The 19126-nt window shown below is 35.0% G+C and overlaps 1 protein-coding gene across 1 annotated transcript in view; it reads right to left on the bottom strand.

Annotated features, from left to right (window-relative positions):
* The window catches only part of LOC115210289, a 148474-nt gene that overhangs the window by 1216 nt on the left and 128132 nt on the right, over positions 1-19126 (bottom strand). Inside the window, exons 5-10 of the mRNA XM_036502128.1 lie at positions 18388-18540; positions 16209-16252; positions 15380-15511; positions 8131-8348; positions 4562-7939; positions 705-812 (exon numbers count right to left, since the gene is read on the bottom strand). Coding sequence (XP_036358021.1) covers positions 705-812; positions 4562-7939; positions 8131-8348; positions 15380-15511; positions 16209-16252; positions 18388-18540 — 4033 coding nt within the window. The remainder of the gene's footprint in view (positions 1-704; positions 813-4561; positions 7940-8130; positions 8349-15379; positions 15512-16208; positions 16253-18387; positions 18541-19126) is intronic.

Genomic DNA, 19126 nt, shown 5'->3' with positions numbered 1-19126 from the left:
AGTTCAAAAGTTGAAGTGAGAGTGTAACATAGATTGGTTTTCATGGAAAGCAAAACATTCTTTAAGTAAAACTGTTACATATCAAGCAAAACAGAACCAACATTAAATCTATATGTAAAAGAAGTATTAGGAAATGTAACTGTATTTAGACTGGAATCCCATGACCAAAATGTGCTATTTATAGATGCAAATATACCAAAATTCTTCAATCTAAAATTATCTTAAATCCAAAACACCTCCACTCCCAAGCATTTTGGATAAAGGATTACCAACTGTACCAATGTAACATTAACAAAAAATATTACTTTCAGTTAATTTTTGTTTAGAATGTTCACTAGAATGTTTATAAAATATATTTTTAACAAAAGGATTTCATGAAGGTAACACTGTTGATCTTGAGGTGAGAAAGATGACAGAAGACGAAAAGTTCCAAAGAATAGGCTTTATCAAAATGTGATAGGTTGGGACACAGTCAGTAAGGAGGGTATGTAGGGAGACATGTAAGAAAATAAAATTAATGTTTTATCAATTAGAAATAGTGATTTCCTATTAACAATTTATTCATCTGGCAAAATAGGAATATGGTTACTGGATTAACAACTACCAATGTATTATCAACAATGGATAACTATACATGACAAAGATTATGACACACTGTGTTAGCTATATTACTGAAGATAGTTATAATAAAGATTAGTACCAACCAGTGAATGGGTTTGAAGATGAATTTTGAGTGACTGCTTTTTTGTAAAACCAGCATCACAATATTCACACACATATGGTCGATGGTTTTTGTGCACCAAAATATGACTCTAAAAATGAAATAAAATGTTGAGATTAAAAAGAATAAGTAAAACTTAAATATTATACATGTGACCATATACACACACGCTTCACTTCACACAAGGACACATATGGAGACACACATCCATACATAACAGATGCATTACTTAGTCACAAAAACCCATACACAGACACACACACACACACACACAAAAACATATTCAGACATGCGCACACAAGGAGACACAGGTACACACACACATGCAAACACGAACACACAAATACATGAATATGCAGCATATACACAAACATACACACATGCATGCATACATATGTGTATGAATTGAATTGAATTGAATATGTGTATGCACATGCACACTAACCCACACACATGTGCACAAACAAACAAAAAGAACGCCGTTCAGATAAAGAACAGAGTCAACGACTATTGAAAAGGTTGCAAGAAAATTTTAGAAAAAAAATAAATGAGTGGAAACTTAACCAGTGAGTGTGTTAAATAATAAGGAACTAATAGAGAATTACTCTCCCTAGACACAACAATATATATATATATATATATATATATATATATATATATATATACATACACGTGTGTGTGTGTGTGAGAAGGCTCATGGCTTAGTAGTTAGGGCATTCAGCTCACGATTGTAAGGCCATGAGTTCAATTCCCGGTGACATGTTGTGTCCTTGAGCAAGACACTATGTTTCATGTTACCCCAGTTTGCTCAACTGGCAAAAATGAGTAGTACCTGTATTTCAAAGGGCCAGCTTTATCCTACTCTGTGTCATGCTGAATCTCCCCGAGAATTACATTAAGGGTACACATGTCTGTGGAGTGCTCAGCCACTTGCACATTAATTTCATGAGCAAGCTGTTCCATTGATCATATCAGCTGGGACCCTTGTCATCATAACCACGGAGTGCTCCTTTTATATATATATATATATATATATATATATATATATATATCATCATCATCGTTTAACATCCATCTTCCATGCATGCATGGGTAGGATGGTTGACAGGAGCCAGCCATGTAGAAAATCTACTCAAGGCTACTGAGTCTGTTTTGGCAGGGATTTTACGGCTGGATGCCCTTCCTAACACCAACAACTTCACAGAGTGAACTCAGTGCTTTTTATGTGATGACAAAGGAATAAGTAATTGTCATGAACTTTATTAACTTACAGTGGTTTCTGCTATAGGAGGCAATGCACTTATAGTTGAAATGTTTGTGCATTTAATTATGAATGCATTGCATCTTGTAATAGAAACAGTTGTAAGCTAATGAAGTTTATGACATAATTTCTTATTCCTTTGTCATTTTAATTTCTTATTATTGCTCTGTACTTGACTGGAGCTTTTTCTGAAACATATGTATACTGAGTTTTAACAGCAACTTATTAGTATTGCTACAATAAATATAAATATATTGGTTAACAGAAAGTGAGCTCTTCTGTAGCAAGACAATGCAAGACCTCATACTGCTTGAACAACCCAGAATAAACTCCAGAAACTTGAGGCAATCAAACTGATGTCACACCCAGCATATAATCCAGACCTAGCACCCTCAAAATATCACATAACATTTGACTCAACACAATATTTTATTTTAAAGAAATTTCTTTTAGGAAATTCAATGTTTTGATCAGTCATATACTTATTTTGAGATTTTGACAGAAATTAAAGAAACAGTACAAGTCCTTGCATTTGTTATAATCTTCTACTATAAAATGTAACAGCAATAATATATTACTTTAAACAAAAGGACTAGAAATTCATTAGAGTATTTGTGTTTTATTCATTCAACCTGACATAGTAACCCCAACCTCTGCCACAGCATTAAAGACATATGATAGAGCAGCAGAGTCACCACAGTGGCATTCCATATGAAGTGATACTTTCAGCAAAAGGGTAAAGGGTGAATATATTGTGTCCCTTTCCTTCATTCCAGGACAATCTCACTAGTTTCAGGATTGAAGGGATATTTACTTTGGCTAAGGCTCACTTAATGATTAAACTTTATCTCTTTGTAGCGACCAAAGCAAACTATGTTCAGTCTATATGACAATCCATGAAGACTGACCTCTGAAATCAAGGGACTTGCTGTAATGACACCTCAATTCCCCAACATATATCAACTCCAGTTCTAAGGATGATGGAGATGCAGATCTTATCCACTCTAAATAAGTCACCAATGTTGGCCACAAGAAAAATTTGATAATCATTGAATATTGGTCAAACTAAACAAAAAGAAAGTTGAAAATATGTTTGACTGTAAAGAGAGTTTTGTCATGCATGTCATTCATACAATATATAAATCAACCATATACAACCTGTTGCTCAAGCAACACAAAACTGAAATATAATAAAAAGATTGGAAAGCAGCAAAATCTTGAAATAATTAGCTAAGAACATTATGTATGATGTACAATGTAAAATCAAGAGACTGGAACTAATTAATTGTAAACTAGTGATATAGGATGTAACTAACAAATAAGAAGAAAAGCATGATAAAGACAAATAATGCAAAAGATTTGAGTAAAACCAGATCATGCAAGATATAATCTAGTTTAAAACCATTTGTCTAGTTTGCATAAGTCATGAGCAAAAAAAATGACAATTACTTTATCGATGAATTTTTGAGCTAACATGCAAGAAAGATGTAGAAGATGGTGAAGATTTATCTAACTCTTTCAATTCCAACCTGTCAGAGAATGACCTGTTTCTGCCCAAATCAAACTAATTTATTTAAATTGAAATTTTAACAAAAATCCTATTATTATATAAACAATAATGCAAGCTTCCAGTAGATAAAAGTTTCATCTAACTTCTATAAGAATAATTAAAAAGTTAAAATTCTATTTTCATTATCTCTTTATGTCTATTTTCTATGCTGGTGTGAGTTGAATAGGTCTGAGTCCTTTGTTATTGGGAACTACTGTTTTCAAAGATTGGTACTTGCATATATCATTTTGGCTTGGTTTCCGAGACTGGATGCCCTTATTACCAACTACTTTGCAGAATGTAGTTAGTGCATTTTCTCATAGCACCAACACTAGAGAGGTCTATAAGTCCTCAGTGATACATAATTGAAGTGACCTCACAATCCTACACTTCCTTTTCTCATTTGCCATCTGCTAAAGGACATCTCAATCCTACTTTGCTTATTAATCAATCAAGTGGGTGTGCAGCAGAGTGGCTTCCTTTGTGACACCTGTATTTTATACACTACAAGTATAAAGAGTACTCAGTAAGTTTAGACATATATTTTCACTCAGGTAATGTGATCAAGGGTTAATGAAAGGAACAAGAATAGGATGGTAGAAACAGTTATTGGGTTATAGACAAGAGGAGAGAGGAGAGAGTTATAGACAAGAGGATAGCAGAATAGGACACAGAGAAGAGAGAGTGATGGATGACAATACAGATAGGGCAGGGTAGAGCATATTGAGTACAGATAGTTCAATGCAGTTCTCTCTTTTCAACCTCTTATAATAGCACTTCCAAGCTTCTTTCTTGTCATCAACACTGTCTTGCAATTTGGAACACCTCATACCCCTGATCCTTGCAAATCTCTTCTTTTCTGCTTCTTCCCTAGCTAAGTACACTTAGCATCTATTGTTTTGGAAATATGATCATGATCCTCCACACACACAACACACAAAATAAGTGATTATAATCAAAACAGTATGAATGAAAATGATGACAATAATGCCAGAAATAATGAATATATTTTATGTAAAAAAAGACTCACTTGAAGCTGGTGATGTGAAGGAAATACAGCTTGGCAAAGATTACACATATTGGGGGAAGTAACAGCCATTACAGACATTACAGGAATAATACCAGTTCCTGTCATTTCAGTACTGTTATTGGTTACTCTTAACCACTGGTGATTTCGAACAGAAGACCATTTATCCGATTCTAATGGTTCATCCTTAATTTTGATACTAGAATCACTATATGGTTCGAGATAATTTTGGTAGAGTGGTCGTTGGTGTAATAAGAACTGTGGTTGGCTTGGAGTTTCTAATCCAGTTATTTTGCTTTCTTCTTCACTTAATCTAAATGTAGGTTCACTAGAAACACTAACACTCTGAATATTAGCTGCATTAGTAACACTCGCAGTTGTTATTAGGGAAGAAGTTTTTGCAATACTTGTCTGAGTTACTGTAAGAGATTCATCTCTCGACAAATCGAGTGCTTTTTCAGAAGCAGGGATGGTTTCAACTCTGGACGGAGCTACAACGGTGACAGCAGAAGTAGAATGACTAATTGTCTCAGATACTGAGTCTGCAAGGTTAGCAGGCTCACTATCACTTGATGATGAATGTTTGTTACGTAATTTCTCTAATGTCATTTTATGAGTCTTTGCCCATAAATGTTTAGGTAAGTGGTTTTGCTTCCAGAAGTCCACCTTACAATTCACACAGTCTGGAGGCTTTGGTATCTCTTCGGTGCTCAGTGAGCGGGAATCTGCATGTCCTTCTGAGTGAAAGCACTTATGAAGATGAGGTCGTGTATGAGAAGTAGTAGCATCTTCACTTCGATGCGTTTTCATGTGTTGTCTCCGGTGCACAGTATAGTCTTGTGAAGTAGAGAATTTCTTATTGCAATCTCTGCAACGGTTCAAATCCTCTTTAAATGACTTCTGCATTGTCTGAGAACAGGATGTAGATATACTGGTTACAACATGTTGTTTTTCAACACAGAGTGTTTCATTAGGCTTAGATGTTGCATTGCATCCGAAGATCTTCGAAGAAACTTGAGGTTCTAAATGTCTGTATGATAAATGCTTTTCAATGATTACTTTTTCAATGGTTGATTCTGGAAGTGATCTATCAGTTGACTGTTGTTCAGACAGATTACTTGAAGATGGCTCTAATGGTATTTGACCTGAAGTTTCATTTGATTTGTTTGGAACTCTATTGATCTGAGTAGTTCCAGATATCTTATCACCGAATGGCTGAGGTGACATTCGTATTATTTGTCTAGTTGGAGATTGGCATTCTAAAGACATGTCAACGTGAGGTTTGGGATTAGACACAAGGTCAACATTTTGACACATTCGGTTAGTTTGTCTTGTTGGAGAGAATCTAGTTAGAAACTGTTGGCTTGGAGACATTCTCTCTGAATGCTGACGTGAAGGTGATAATCTCTCTACTCCTTGTTGAGTTGGAGACAGTTTGTCAGTATATTGCCAAGTAGGAGAAAACCTATCAACATGTGTTGGAGACAATCTGCTTACATGCTGCCTTGTTGGAGAAAGTCTGTTTACATGTCTTGTTGGTGAAATCCTATCTCCCAACTGTCTTGTGGGAGAAAATCTGTGATGCCTTGGAGATGCCAATCTTTCAAGAGGATGGTATGGTGATACTCTTTCAACATAATTTTGTGAAGGCAACAAATCTGCATGTTGTTGAGATAGACTGTACCTGTCCACATGTTGAACTGTGGAATACCTATCCACATGGAGTTGTCTTGTGGGTGAATATCTCTCTACATTGCTTTGGTGAACAGGATTATAATGCTTCATTTTCTGTTGTTGTGTAGCAGGATACCTCTCCAACTGTAACTGTGTAGTAGAGTATTTGTCCATGTCTATTTGTTTTGTAGGAGAATATTTATCTGCATTTAGTGGCTGCGTTGGAGAATATCTTTCCATCTGCTGCTGTGTCTTTGGATATCTGTCCATATTTAGTTGCTGATTTGGTGAATATCTATTTACTTGGTTCTGTGGAGCAGAATACTGTTCCATATTTGGTTGTCTCATAGGAGAATACCTTTCTCTTTGGTGTTGTTGAGTTGAAGAAAAGTTGTCTGAATTTTGATGCACTGGAAAAAATTCTTCTAACTGTGGTTGTGTAGAAGCAGAAAGATCAGTTTGGTGTTGTCTGGTTGTAGAGTAATTGTCAGCAAACAGAGTAGGGGAGAAACTTTTCTCTACATGTGTCTTTGGTGATTGTCTACTGATATGATGAACTGGTACTTGTACATTTGAAATCATTGTTGATGGTTGAATCTTGAAAGATGTTTGTTGTTCAGCTAGTTTTTTTTGTTCATATAAATTTCTTCTTTGAATATCATCTACAAACATTACAGGTGAATGTCTTTCAAATGTAGATGATTGTTGTTCAGAGTGTGATTTTTGGCCAACAATTTTAGTTGGAGTAAAAACTGCAAGAGGTTGATGAGATCCTTCAGAAATATAGCTGGAAGGTTTGATGGTAGCCATGTTATTGACTTGCATATTGCTTCCAAGTTTTGAAGGTGATGACCTTTCAATATGCCTGCTTTCTGATATACATGATTCACTATTACTATGTTGTTGCAGAGGTGACTGAATGCGTTGGTATACTGATTGGAACCCATTTTCAGGCTTGTTCTGATTTTGTGGGGATAATCCATCTGTAGTCTGATAAGCTTGATTAGTCACAATTATACTCACAAGTGAAGAATTATTTGGTGTTTGTTGATTTGGCAAAACTACTTGCCCAATCAGTGGCTGAGGTTGCAGCTGATTATTAGAATCAGAATTATGAATAATGCTTGTTGCAACACTATTTGCTGTTTGCACACAAGAGGTTTGAGGTAACAAAACAGTTTTGGGGTTACAGATTGGTGACTGGCTCTCACCAGAAGTGTCTACCAGTGGTATGATTACAGTAGATGATGTATCTTCCTTTAACTTTACATTTGTTTCTTCAGGTTTTATTTCCGATGATCTTTCAAATGCTTGGAAAGGGTGCTGAAACTGAAATGGAGGGATAAGTGGAGAAAGAGTAATGGTAGTATTAGTAGAATTCAATGTTGTGCTACTTGAACCTTGTAACACCTGGCCAACAAGAGGGCCCATACTGCCATTAGGAAGAATTCCTGTAAAAGATAATGACACCGTGCTTATTGATGTTTGACCAGCATCATTAGCTACAATGGTTTGTAAACTCTGTGGTATCTCAGAAACAAAAATAATTTTCTGAGTTGAAGAAGGTTCACTTAATACAGGATCAACAGAAACTCCTGAAGGTAAACAATGAGTTGGACCTTTTGTTGTCTTTAATGCCATTAGCGCCTGGCTGTTTGATAGGTTAGTCTCTTCTTTTTCAGAAGATTGTTGTCTTTTGGAATCCTTCTAAAACAAGAGAAAATACAATAGTTAGAATCATGAAAATATCAATTTATGAGAAAAAAAAAGGATGGGGATATAAGAAACAAATAACAAAGAAATAATGAAACTTTATAAGCAGTTTATGATGTAATGTGCATCTATGACTACTCAATAAATTTAATTTAATTTAAAATGCCTTGAAAAGTATTACTTACTCTTTCATGAGAGATAGGTGAAGTTTCTCTTTGCACAATCACAATATTTTCTTCCTTCTCTCTAACATTTACTGAGGATGGAAACTTTTCACATTCATCAGCAGAAAAAACTTGAATTTCTGGATGTTCCGTTTGGGATGGAGACCTGCTCATACCTCTCTCAGGAGAGTCAGCCATATCAAAGCTGTACTGCCGTACCAATGTTTTTTCACTAGTATCTGGAAAGGTAAAAAAAACACACAGTAGTTTGAGTTATGAAAACTTTAGGAATGTTTTGTTACAATAAATTCATTAATGTTAATTTACTTAAACTAATTCAAATCTGTACTAAGTATATGCCTATTGGTTCAATTTCAAGAAACAAAAATGCTGTTACTTAAACCATACATAACCATGTAATCTAATCAGATCTCACTTATATTAAGCTCTATATAATATAATAGTTATTGTTTTTCTGTGTTTTAATACATTTCTTTATGTAACCCCACATTGTATTGTCCTGAAACATTACCAATTTTTTTGTAATATTATTATTATTAATATTATAAATATTATTATTATAATTCACTTTTAACCTGCACGTTTGTTACAATCACTTACCGAGACACACCGGGTGTCCAAGGGTGAGTGAAGGATAAGAGATGTTACAACATGACTGAAAGTTTGGGGAGGAGAAGTGGCAGGGGCAGTAACGAAATATCTTCATGATATTTAAATTGATAGGGTTTTTCTAAGGATGTGAGCAATACTTGTCAGCACAATCTTTTGGATTTCTCTGAGACATGGTTCTTCTGGGATACTGTCTAGATGTTTCTGACATCCCTTTTTTATCATACTGAGGGCATCTACAATAACAGGAACAGTTCTTGCTTTAAGATGCCATATCTTTTGTATTTCAATTTCCAGGTCCTTATATTTACTTAATTTGTCAAATTCCTTTACAGATATATTTTAACCAGTGAGAACACTTACATTCTCTGTCTTTAAATAATTATGCCCAGTTGATTAGTCTGAATCGTTCTGTCAGTGTTGACTGGAAAATCCCAGAAGATTTTTACCTTCAACGACTGGCTCAGGATGATGTTCATACCAGTAAGCAGGAGTGCCAATTTTGTAGTGTTTACATATTTTCCAATATAAATACTGACCTACCCTACTGTGGTGATATATGTATTCGTTTGGACATCCTGAAATGAGATGGTCTAATGTATTGCAAAATCTGCATTTAGGGTCAGAACCGTTTTGAAGAACATTAGCCTGGTAGTTTCTGGTAAGCAAGCTTTGATCTTGGGCCGCTAATATGAAATCATCAGTCTCTGCTTTCAGTCCTGAACTTCTCAGCCACTGATGAGTTGTTGCTTGATCTACATTAGCATTTTGACATCAAAGAATATACCTTCCATGCAGGGGCTTCTGGCTCCACTATTCCTCAGTATGTTTCTGCCCATTCTTTTTTGCAGTTTGCTTGTTCCATTTTGCATGTTTGGTGGCAATGGTTTCAGGTTCTTCATCTAATTCAGGGTTAATGTCAAATTCCCTTGCGAATTTACTGCTTTCATGTTTGCATACAAGCTGCAACATCCAGTCCTCTGTACTCTCCCCATTACTCTTTCGCATGGCCCTGATCCCACTCTCAAATGAACTAAATAACACCAGGTATGGGTACAAAATTTAAAACACTACAATAAACCATCTGTTTTATATGGATGATCTGAAGCCATTTGCTAGAAATGACCAGGAGCCAGTAGGGCTGCTAACAACTGTTAAAGAGTTTAACAACAACATTGGGATGGATTTTGGCTTCGATAAGTGTACTAAAGCAACTTTTGTAAGAGGTAAGCTCAGACAAACAGCCTCCATTAAACTTGACCCACAAGAAAGTTATAAATACATGGGGATAAATGGAGATAGTATACAACATGCTACTATGAAGGAAAAAATAAGAAAGGAGTACTATAGGAGAATAAGACTTTGACACCCTGACACTTCTAGTAGTCCAGTACAGTTTTAACATCATTAACTGGAATCTGATGGAGCTCCAATGCCTGGGCAGGAAGACAAGAAAATTATTAACATCTAAGAACATGAACCACTCAAAGCAGACGTTGATCATCTGTACCTACCTAGAAGTAATGGGGGAAGAGGAATGATACAAGTAGAACTGTGTTGTTGTTATTGTTATTATTATTAGACAATATGAAGAGCGCGATGTGATTGCAATAAATATTTTATTGGTTGAACAATATATCGATAGGTATCATGTCTTTATCGAGTTCAAAATGAAAAGTAATAAAAATTCAAATCCAAAATATGAATGAGAGCAACCAGCATCCCCATATTGCTGGAATGACATCATCAGTCTTCAAATTTCATGTTTACAATTGGCAAAAAGAAAAAAAAAAGAGAAAAGAAAAAGAAAAAGAAGAGGAATATTTAATCAAACAGTTTTGTGTAAATATGATGAAATTTCTCTATTATTTTATTCATCCCTTCATAGAGTGATGTTGACTCACAACCATATTTCTCCTCATGCCTTTTAAGGACTGAAAGTGTAGCAGATTATTCCATCTAATTTTCTCTGTAGGCTATTGAGGTTTGTGTTACAAAGTAACACAATGGAGTTTGGACAAAAATTTTACCACCAGACAAGGGGTTGCACCATGGGTACCCCCATGGCAGTTAATTTCGCTAATGTCTTCATGACAAAATTCGAAAGTTACTGAAGACATCCAAATCCCTACATAGTCATGAACCAATACTCAGTTACGGTTCATTGATGATGTCTTTTTTGTCTGGGAAGGATCATAGGATAGTTTAATTGACTTGCATTTTTGTGACTGTTATGCTAAAAACTATGGCTTTAAGTCCAATGTAAAATTTACATCTAGTTTTTCAAAAACTAGCATTTTAAATTTGGACACAAAAGTTAAGTTTTCTGGAGGCAGAATAGCGACAGAGTTATTTTGCAAGCCCACATCATTCCACATTTACCTCCACTGCTGCTCTGATCATCCACATCATATAATTCAGTCAAATCTGAAATCCCAATTTTTGAGGATAAAACAGATCTGTACAGATATAGGGAATTACTGGAAACATTCAAATACTTTTGTACACCATTATGTCAAATGCAGTTACAGTGAATCATGATTAAAGGAAATAGCAAATGACATAGCAAAGATTAGCAAAGAAAGTCAAACTTCCATGCATAATTTTGGCAAAGTACAATATCTGACAGAATTCCTTTAATGGCACCGAAATTTCACAAGCATTTCAACATGACAGTTACCAGCATGTTATGGAAAAATATGCTCGTTTCAAACAAATATTTCCTCAGCCACCCATTGTAGCCTTTAGATGGAAAAAAAATATAAGAGAACTATTAACCTCTACTTCTGACTCCAAAAAAAAACTAACATTGGAATTCCTGCATGCTGTAATTTGAAAAACAGCTGCAAGAGAGGTAAGCCCTGTTCATTGTGCAACAAAATGAGCCAAGTGAATTCCATCAAGAAACATAATAGAAATGTTATGATTAACACAGAAGGTGGGACATGCAGAGATTCCCATTTGGTGTATTTAGCAGAATGCATCAAACACAGCTTGGTTTATGTTGGTTGTACAGCAGAACAATTAAACAAAAGATTCAATGGGCACAGATATGATGTCAGACACAATAATAGTAGTTCAACAGAACTTGCTGAACATTTTGCATCAAACAGCTGCGATTTTGAAAAAAAGATTTGGAAGTACATATTCTCAGAAACTATTCTGAATCTGCTACACTTTCAATGCTCAAAATGCATGAGGAGAAATATGTTTGCTGGTTAACATCATGCCCTGCAGGAATTAATAAAATGACAAGTGAATTTCATCATATTTACACAAAACTGTTTGATTAAATATTCTCCTTTCTTTTTCTTTTTGTCAGTAGTAAACTTGAAATCTGAAGACTGATGATGTCATTCCATCAACATGGGGATGTTGGTTGCTCTCGTTCGTATATTGGATTTGAATTTCTATAATTTTGAACTTTTATCACTTTTCATTTTGAAATCGACAAAGACAGGCCAGCTGTCAAAATACCGTTCACCCATTAAAACATCTATTGCAATCGCATCACACTCTTCTTGTTGTCTATTTACTTTTGTGAAGAGTTATGTCAATCCTTTTAAAATATTATTATTATTAAGGCAGTGAGTTGGCAGAATTGTTAGCATGCTGGATGAAATGCTTAGCAGCATTTCGCCCATTGCTACGTTCTGAGTTCAAATTCTGCCGAGGTCAACTTTGCCTTTCATCCTTTCAAGGTCGATAAATTAAGTACCAGTGAAACACTGGGTTCGATATAATAGACTAGTCCTCTTCCCACAAATTTCAAGCCTTGTGCCTTCAGTAGAGGATTATTATTATTGCTAATGTGGTGAGCTGGCATTATTGTTAGCATGTTGGACAAAATGCTTAGTGACATTTCACCCATTGCTATGTTCTGAGTTCAAATTCCACCATCCTTTCAGGGTTGATAAATTAAGTGCCAGTAAAACACTGATGTAATTGACTAATCCTGTCCTGCTAAATTTCAGACCTTGTGCCATAGTAGAAAGGAGGAGGATAGTATCACCACCACCACCATTGCTAGCATGCCAGATGAAATGTCACTAAGCATTTTGCCCAGTGTGTCAAGATGAATATAGAATTGGTAAGTAGGAATTGTTAAAGGCCTGAATGAAACACTAGTAAAATATATGAATAAGAGAGGGTTAACAACTGTTTAGATCCTGGAGAGTTAGTGTTAATTATGTTATACATGTGTGTTTTCTACCAAAGATCATCAGAAAATGTGTGGCTAAGCATTTCTGAAGATTTTAATTGTATATTGTCTATGTGCAGGGAAATGTAGAGTTGTAGGTGTGTTTCTTTCATAGGTGTAGTGACTGCATCAAAGTACAGAGAAAACATGCCAAATATTACTAAACCCTAGAAGCAGTCAAGAAGACAGAACATGGATGAGACCTCATTAAAGCACTCTGCAATAGAGCATTCTAACAGGAAGGCCCCAATAGAAAAGATGAAAAATGGATGGAGCCTATAATTAGGCAGTTTTATTGCAAGATTCTAGTGCTGGATACAGCTGAAAGCTTTGCTTATGATGATAACAATAACATTTCTCAGAAGTTATTTTAGAATGTGAGACTACTGATGTGTGAAGGAATAAAGCAGTTCTCAGAGAGATCTGACTCTACAGAAGCCATATGAATGTGAAGATACAAGGTAAAAAAAGATGTGTGAGATATTGAAAGAAAGGATAATAAATAAGCAGTTGGTACTTAGAGTTCACCTCTTGAAGAGAAGACATTATGAAGAGTATTTCCATAATTTTGGATAGAAACTTATAAGAGATGGAGTATTTGAAAATTTTAGAGGTGAAAGTGTTTGAACATGATAGTTGAATGCACCATTAAGATTTATCACCTTATTAGGATGAAGTGACTGGAAAAGTTTCAATACATGGCAACTAGATAAACTTGAGGGTGAGATAAAAATCAAGTGAAGAAGGCATGTGTGTAACATCAAATTGGAAGCAAAATAGGTAGCAAAAGTGTAATATACAAAGATATTCTTTGCCTTCTTAATGGTTATAATACATGCACAATAATAAGTAAATGCCACAGAGGAGATGGCAAACAATTTTTTTTTGATGTTGCAGGGAGTATTTTCCTCAAATATAGCTACATGTGAATGATTTATGAGTTTTGGATTGAGTGAGTGAGTGATATATCAAGAAAAAGAGTGATTCAGTAATCCATTTAACTGTCATTGATGAGGAAGTGAAGTATATTTGTTGTTAAGGTGAATTAGTATAGAACTGACAGAATTCCAAACAATTAGGTGACTTAAAATACAAGAGAATGACCAAAAGTTGTACAATAATTTGATGCTTTAATTAAGAAATAAATAAATGACAATGAAGGGATAAGAGCAATGACTGTGGTTTCAAAGTAATAGTTGGATTTATAGGAGAGATCAAAAATATGAGGTGTCAAGATCAACTGTAGCAGACAGTTCAACAAAGCAAAGAATTCAGCCTCTGTGTAAACAGTATTGATGTAGATGAGTGAAGTCAAGAAGAACTGTTTATACAAAAGCAACTAAATATGATGACTTTCAAGAGAAGTGATGTCAATTCTGAGGACTGGGGAAGTTTCTAGAGTGAAGAAAACAGCAGATGAACTAAGGCTTGAAACTTGCAATCACAGAATAAAATTTTTGTACTGACTGGAAATATTTATTGCAGTAAATGGAAATATTTTCATAGACTTCTTTGTATACACTGTATATCAACTATAAACAGCATCAAGATTTAAAATATTACAATATTACAACAGAAAGTTTGGATCTTTTCCTTTTGAAGGCCAGATTTCAACACAATTTCTAGTTAACTAAACACTTTAAAACTTCGTATACTGGTAGAATGTGTCAAAAGAAAACATTATTTTCACTTGGCTTTCTTGATAAATTTGTAATTTGTTTGTTTAACGTAGTTTAATTTTTCGAATTTTAACCAATGAATCGCCTCTATTTGAGCTGAAATCATTTGCTGCGTCTAAAAACTGAGACAACATCCTGTAACTAACCCTCTCCCTCCCCCTAACCCTAACCTTAATTTTATTTTTTCTTAATTGTTAAATTAATTTAATTGTTACGCCTGTAAAAAAAACTAAAGCAATGGAAAATAATTTAAACAACATACAAAATAATTCTATAATTTTTATACACACGCTTTCCGTATGTATACAGAAAGCGCGTGTTACGGAAAGCGTGTGTATAAAAATTATAGAATCATTTTTGTATGTTAATTGTTTAAATTATTTTCCATTGCTTTAGTTTTTTTTACACGCATAACAATTAAATTAATTTAACAATTAGGAAAAAAAAATTTAGGGGGAGGGGGAGGGTTAGTTACAGGATGTTGTCTCAGTTTTAGACGCAGCAAATGATTTTAGCTCAAAAGAGAGCATAGGATTGGTTAAAATTCGAAAAATTAAACTACGTTAAACAAACGAATTACAAATTTATCAAGAAAGCCAAGTGAAAATAATGTTTTCTTTTGACACATTCTACCAGTATACGAAGTTTTAAAGTGTCTAGTTAACTAGAAATTGTGTTGAAATCTGGCCTTCAAAAGGAAAAGATCCAAAAGTTTTTTTTCAATGAAATATGTTTTACATTTTGTAACTAGTAAATGTACCTGTTTTGGTATGAGATGCCACATTGGCTGAAATTTCTTTTGCAGTATCTTCTGATGGCTGCACTTGTCTTTGAGATAGATCTAAAAGACTACGAGCAATCTCATTATCAATTTGTGATTGGTTTGCCACTCCTGTCCAAAGAAAAATGGGAAATAAATTGTTGAAACAAACTTAAATGCAAAATTTATGTTAATCATTATTTTGTTGATATTTTCAATAAAAATTTTAACTGAATTCAATTATATAACTGCCTCTCATAACAAGGTATCTAATTATTATTATTTTTTGGGGGACACTATTAATCTACTACATTATTCAAGCTCTCATAATGCTATACTAATTTTGGAAATATTATTCCTTGAATATAGTGATTATACAAAGGAGAAAAAAATATTTATTTACAATTAATTAACATAAGGAGGCGCAATGGCCCAGTGGTTAGGGCAGCGGACTTGCGGTCGGAGGATCGCGGTTTCGATTCCCAGACCGGGCGTTGTGTGTGTTTATTGAGCGAAAACACCTAAAAGCTCCACGAGGCTCCGGCAGGGGATGGTGGTGATCCCTGCTGTACTCTTTCACCACTCTAAAGGCGGTGCCCCAGCATGGCCGCAGTCAAATGACTGAAACAAGTACAAAAAAAAAAAAAAAAAAAAAATTTTTCAACATACTCCTCTAAATATTTTATATGTTATTTCATGAGATTCAAATTTCATAATTTTAGCCTTGGAGAAAAACAACTGGATTTATATAATGTATAGCTTTTCTTATCATATTGTTTCACTGAAGCTATTTGAGTATTGGGTCAAAAAGAATAAAAAGAAAACTTACCTGTGATCATGGCAACTGATGCACTGGAAATTGTTGCTGTCAATCTAAAAAACATAATTGATAAGAAAATAAACAAGCATAACAGAAATATCTGTATATAATTAGAATCTTTGATTAAGCATGATGAATTAACTACAACCAGGAGTAACTAAAAGTTTTCAACAATTTTACTCTTAAGACTATTCTATCAGTCAAATGAAGTAAAATATAAGTGCATGAACTTTCCTTCCTCAAATTAAGGTTCCTGTTAATGCTTAGTTCAATAAGTCATTTAGTTTCTGAGTCAGCAGCCAAAAAAATTTAGTTTAGATGTATAGCTATAAGAAAAGAAAAATTGCTTTCTTTAAATCTGTAAGAGAATTTTAATTCTATATTAAAAAACCAATGAAACATTGGCACATTATATGGCATTTTAAGGGGTCACCAGACAAAATGGCTTACAGTATTTAGTTACAATCTACGCGGTAAATTCTTGCTGGTTTAACTTTGCATTTCGTCATTCTGGATTCAATTAAAATCAGTCGGAGCACAAACCGTTTTTTACTCCGCGAACGCTTCTTCGCGCGTTGTCTCGTTTGTTTTCGCCTCCCCAGCGTTGGATGAGGCGCGTGTGTATACAAACGGCGGCCGAACTCATGAGCGCTCGCCTCTGTTTTCGGCCCGCCGATTCCTCTTCTCATTTTTTTCCAATCGGCGGCAGCGGCTGCTTCGCGAGCTTCCATCGCTGCTGCGCTTCGTTTCTAAACGTCGGTGATACCTGGTTAATCCTGCCAGTAGTCATATGCTTGTCTCAAAGCTTATGCCATGCAAGTGTAAGTTCATGCCGTAAACAAAGGGTGAAACTGCGAATGGCTCAGGAACCGGACCTAATCCTCGGGACTGTATTCTTCCACCCGTTTAATCAACTTTGCTCTTTCATAAAATTTGCAGCCTTGTGTTGATGTCAAAACTCAGTGATATAGGGATCCTACAGCTTACAACATACATGGTCCCAGTTTATAGTTAAGTAATCTGAACCAACAAATCTTAAATGTCTTAGTCATAGACTTAAAATCATACTTGTGAATAAATGCGAACTACTGAGTTTTTAGTTAGATGGTTGTCCATTGAATTCCACTTGTAATTCCATAATTTTTGAAAGTACAACTAAAATTTGTCAAAAATTACTTTTTATGACTAGATTTAGAAAACCCTTTATATCCTCAAGATTCAGCATGGCCAAAATCTTCAAGTCTAAAATAAATAAACTAAAGAAGTTTGCTCACCCTGACACCCAGTCACCACCATCTTTATATCTCTTTCCAGTTTTAACCCAAATAATGTGCAGTAGCTATGTATCTCCTCTACAGCAAGAAACCTGTTCCTATCCTTTCTTCCATACTTTAACTTCTGAACACCTAGCATAAAGCTTCTTTATTTCTTTATTGCCCACAAGGGGCTAAACATAGAGGGGACAAACAAGGACAAACAAAGGTATTAAGTCAATTACATCGACCCCAGTGTGCAACTGGTACTTAATTTATCGACCCCGGAAGGATGAAAGGAAAAGTCAACCATGGCGGAATTTGAACTCAGAACGTAATGGCAGACGAAATACTACTAAGCATTTCGCCTGGCATGCTAACGTTTCTGCCAGCTCACCACCGTATAAAGCTTCCTTATTCTCCAATTAGTTGAAGGGGATCTTAGTCCTGTGAGCTATATGGTAATCTCACCAGTTGTAGAGCCACAAAAACAGTACCCAGTATATTCTTATTTCTTTATTGCCCACAAGGGGCTAAACATAGAGGGGACAAACAAGGACAGACAGAGGGATTAAGTCGATTACATCGACCCCGGTGCGTAACTGGTGCTTAATTTATCGACCCCGAAAGGATGAAAGGAAAAGTCAACCTCGGCGGAATTTGAACTCAGAATGTAATGGCAGATGAAATACGGCTACGCATTTTGCCCAGCGTGCTAACGTTTCTGCCAGCTCACCACCGTATAAAGCTTCCTTACTCTTCAATTAGTTGAAGGGGATCTTAGTCCTGTGAGCTATATGGTAATCTCACCAGTTGTAGAGCTACAAAAACAGTACCCAGTATATTCTGTAAAGTGGTTAGCATTAGAAAGGGCATCCAGTCATAGAAGGCATGTAAGAATCTCCTCAGATTTATAAAAGAAACTGCCTACTAACCCTGATGTTCCAACATAGACAGAGGTCATAGACACAGCAATTTCTGAGCCACTAGCATGCTCAGATTCTGAGACCTCAGAGGAATTAACTTCTGATATTCGACTTGTTTCAGCAACATCTAAACTTGAAGAATGTGTTGGCATACCACATTCACTGCAAAAATAACAATACCAAAATATATTTATTAGAATATTAAAGCAAAAAAAAAAAAAGTTTAAAATGCACACAACAATTAAATGTAATAATAAAGAACATTCAAACATCCCACAGTCCCAAAATATTAAAAATTCTTCTTTCTTTGATGTAACTCACAGAATCATCAGTTTCCTCTCATTTTATTTGCAAAGAATTTTGTAAACCACAGGATTTTGCTATCAAGCAAAAGGGTCAACTAGTCATATACCAAGAATTCTGAGTTGGGAAACAATTCAACTCAGTACTTCAAATCATCATAATTAAACATTTCAAAATATCATCAATTACTGAGATAATTTTAGAAAAAACTCAGGTAAAATTAGCGTTTCATTAAAAAGCCACAGAACATTGGCATTATTCAAAATCAGTTGGAAAATGGATGATTTCATTAGAACCAGTCATGTGAATAGATTGCATACGGATATGAGACAATGATTGCCTGTTGGTCCTTCAAAACAGAATCCTTCTATGGCAAAAAAACTCCCTGTTCTTAGCTTCAGCAACAGCTACACATCTTTCAATAACTCATTAAATGAAAAGCACA

The sequence above is a fragment of the Octopus sinensis genome, linkage group LG4 (genome assembly GCF_006345805.1).
Source record: "Octopus sinensis linkage group LG4, ASM634580v1, whole genome shotgun sequence".
Lineage (NCBI taxonomy): Eukaryota > Metazoa > Mollusca > Cephalopoda > Octopoda > Octopodidae > Octopus > Octopus sinensis.
This window is presented reverse-complemented; position numbering and strand designations above follow the sequence as displayed.